At 54.4% G+C, this 2,870-nt stretch overlaps 1 protein-coding gene across 1 annotated transcript; it reads right to left on the minus strand.

Annotated features, from left to right (window-relative positions):
• Positions 1 to 304: 304 nt before the first annotated feature.
• Positions 305 to 2,285, minus strand: LOC123039840 (cytochrome P450 89A2-like). Its single transcript, XM_044462844.1, has one exon. The coding sequence runs from the start codon at positions 2,261 to 2,263 to the stop codon at positions 1,025 to 1,027; it is 1,239 nt and encodes a 412-aa protein (XP_044318779.1). The 5' UTR covers positions 2,264 to 2,285; the 3' UTR covers positions 305 to 1,024.
• Positions 2,286 to 2,870: the final 585 nt, after the last annotated feature.

Here is a 2,870-nt window from a genome sequence, read left to right on the forward strand (position 1 = left end):
GATTGGATCTAGCACATGTGTGACTGAATCAAGTCAATTTGAGTGTTTCTCTTGTTTCTCCCCTTTGGGTTCTTCTTATTCTTGGGGATTTTCCCTCCAATTCGTGAAAGATGTCCATCTAGGGTTCCACCCTACAACAACAATGATTACCACGCCCACGCCCACGCCCATGCCCACGCAGTACAGTACAGTGAGCAGCCATAGCCACGCCCACGCAATACAGTACGGTGACTAGCCACGCCCACGCACGAGGCTTGCTTCAATTCAGTGGCATGATCAGCCTCTCCTCCCCTCCCTGGCTGGCTTGATCGATCGACAATCAATCAATGCATAGACGCACCTTTTTGAAGAAGATCCAGACAGACACTCCTGGAGAGGACCCTATGCACTGAATTGCAAACACCTTCTTCCTCTAATAAGTTTGCTTGCTTTGCTCTGGTTGTGTTCATCCAGAGGAAGTGGTAGTCGACTGTTGCTGCACACACACTGCAGCACAGCATGCCAAAGCACACCCCCCACGTAACCTGCTGCGAGCGAGCTCAATACATTCTTCTTGCTCGTACTAAACGCACCAGATGCTACATGTAAATATATGTGAGCACCAGCTTTTTTATATGTCCATTCATGGATCTATCTATTAATTCTTGCAAACAAATTGTTGAAAATGAAGCAAGTCCCACAACACATTAATTTGAACAGACAATCACAAAAGCTCAACACGTACTCCTGTAAATAAACACACTAGCTCCAATTCGTGAAAGACCTCCATTTAGGGTTTCACCCTACCACAACAATGATTACCACGCTCATGCCCACACCCACGCCCACGCAGTACAGTATAGTGAGCAGCCACGCCCATGTACTGAGGCTTGCTTCAATTCAGTGGCATGATCAGCCTTTCCTACCTCGCTCGCTGAGTAAATAGCATAAAACTACTACTTTATAGGTTAGGGTTTCAAAAAATTATCAAATTTTATTTTTCGCTGATAACTACCAAGTCAGGGGTTGACTGTTTCAAAAAACCCTAAATCCTCGTCACCAGGCCCACGCATGCGTGGGCGTGGGTGTGGGCCTGGTGCCGGGGCGAGGGGGAGGGCGTGGGCCTGGTGCCGGGGCCCAAAGGATTCTTGTCCCTGCCGATCTCTCCCAGGTTGAAGTGCGCCCGCATCCCCTCCGTCGGCACGGCGGCGGCGGCGCATCCCAGGATTTCGGCGACCGCCTGATCAGCCACGTCGCGCAGGAACACCAGAATCGGCGGGTGGAGCCGAAGGCTCTCTAGAACGACGGCGTGCATGTACTTCATCTGCCGGACGCGTGCCTCGGACAATGCGCCCTCCACGGCGTCGACCTCGCGTCGGATGTTGTTCTGGACCTCCGGTTGGAGCACGAGGTGGGCGAGGGTCCACTCCATGCTGGATACCACGGTCCCTGGCCCAGCACCGAGGAACTCCGAGAGAAGGCTCACCAGCTCGTCGTCTATGAGAGGGCGCAGGGCCTTGCCGTCGGCTGTGTCGTCGTCGACGGGGACGCGGGCGTCGAGGAGGTGGTCTAGATATGCCGGCAGGCCACCACTGAGCGTGAGATGACGGTTAGCGTTCCGTCTTGTGTTGACCAGAGGGAGGAAAAGCTCAGCCTGCTTGCCTCGGAAGGAGAGGAACCGGCGCCACTGCCTCCAGTGCAGCAGCTTCGCTGTCTTGGAGCCGGCGAAATCTATGCTGCCATCAAAGGCCAGCACAAAGGCCTGGAGCAAGTCACGCATGGCGCATACGTGACCCTCGTCCACGCCGCTACTGAAGCACATGCGAGCTACCAGCGGAAACACGGCGGCGTTGAGGATGTCGCGGACGACAATCTCACTGCCGCCGCCGCACTGGACCCGAACGCGGAGGTCAGCAACGAGAGTATCCATGGCCTCGAGGCGCAGCGGGTCCGTGTGTCCAAGACGTGATGGGTGGAGGACCGCGGCGTTGAGGGTGCACCGGAGAGCGCGCCAACGCGGGTCGTAGGGCACGGACGTGAGGTTGTCGCTGTGACTGCGGCGACGCCCGCTGACCAGGGCCACGGGGAATAGGTTCAGTGGTCGGTTGCAGAAGGCATCAGCGTGGTCCATGAGCGCTCGGCGGGCGATGGTAGGGTCGCGGATCTCGATGATCAGCTGTTGACCGTCGTGGACAGCCCAAGCCCAAGCACGACGCCGAAAGACGGCAACTGCGCTGATGCACAACACAATAGAAAGTAGCAACACAGTTAGCACGAATTCCATGGTATGTATGTATCTATGTGTGCCTGCCTACACCCCTGGATATTGGTTGGGATGTTGCTGGGTTTATATAGACAGATACGTACATGTTGCCCATAGTAGCCGCCATGGTGGCATGTGTTAAATTGTGACCTAAATTCTTGCTCCTCCGGTCACGGCCACGCACGCGCGCAGGGTCATCTGCTAGGTGGGTCATGCGCAACCGCTCATCCCCAACATTATCCTTATAGCTTCTTTATCCCCATGATGAATCCCCTTGTCCAATCATTCTCTTTCGACAGCCCTTCTCTCCCTTGTCTCCATGAAACACCACGCTGCCATGAAATTGCCTCTCTTGACCACCACTCCCTCCTCTCCTCCACGCACAGGACGTCCGAACTTCATGCACGAGCCAACGCAACCAAATGTTCGAATTGATGAAAAGGGCCAGGTCATCCACATGGACCACATATACACTTCAAGATCCCCTCTCGTTTATGACGTGGGAAGTCGGGCAGCAGCAATTTTTGGATAAATTGCGAAAGCTGGGGCCTAAACTCAAGACCTTAGCCCCTTGATGGTGTGCCTGGAAAGTTCAATTTTAAGGATGAAAAGATTATCATGGCATAAT

This window comes from Triticum aestivum, chromosome 2B (genome assembly GCF_018294505.1).
Source record: "Triticum aestivum cultivar Chinese Spring chromosome 2B, IWGSC CS RefSeq v2.1, whole genome shotgun sequence".
NCBI classification, from domain to species: domain Eukaryota; kingdom Viridiplantae; phylum Streptophyta; class Magnoliopsida; order Poales; family Poaceae; genus Triticum; species Triticum aestivum.

Excerpts from the sequence above, each read along its gene's own strand:
- LOC123039840 (XM_044462844.1), bottom strand. The coding sequence starts at position 2,263 with ATGGAATTCGTGCTAACTGTGTTGCTACTTTCTATTGTGTTGTGCATC.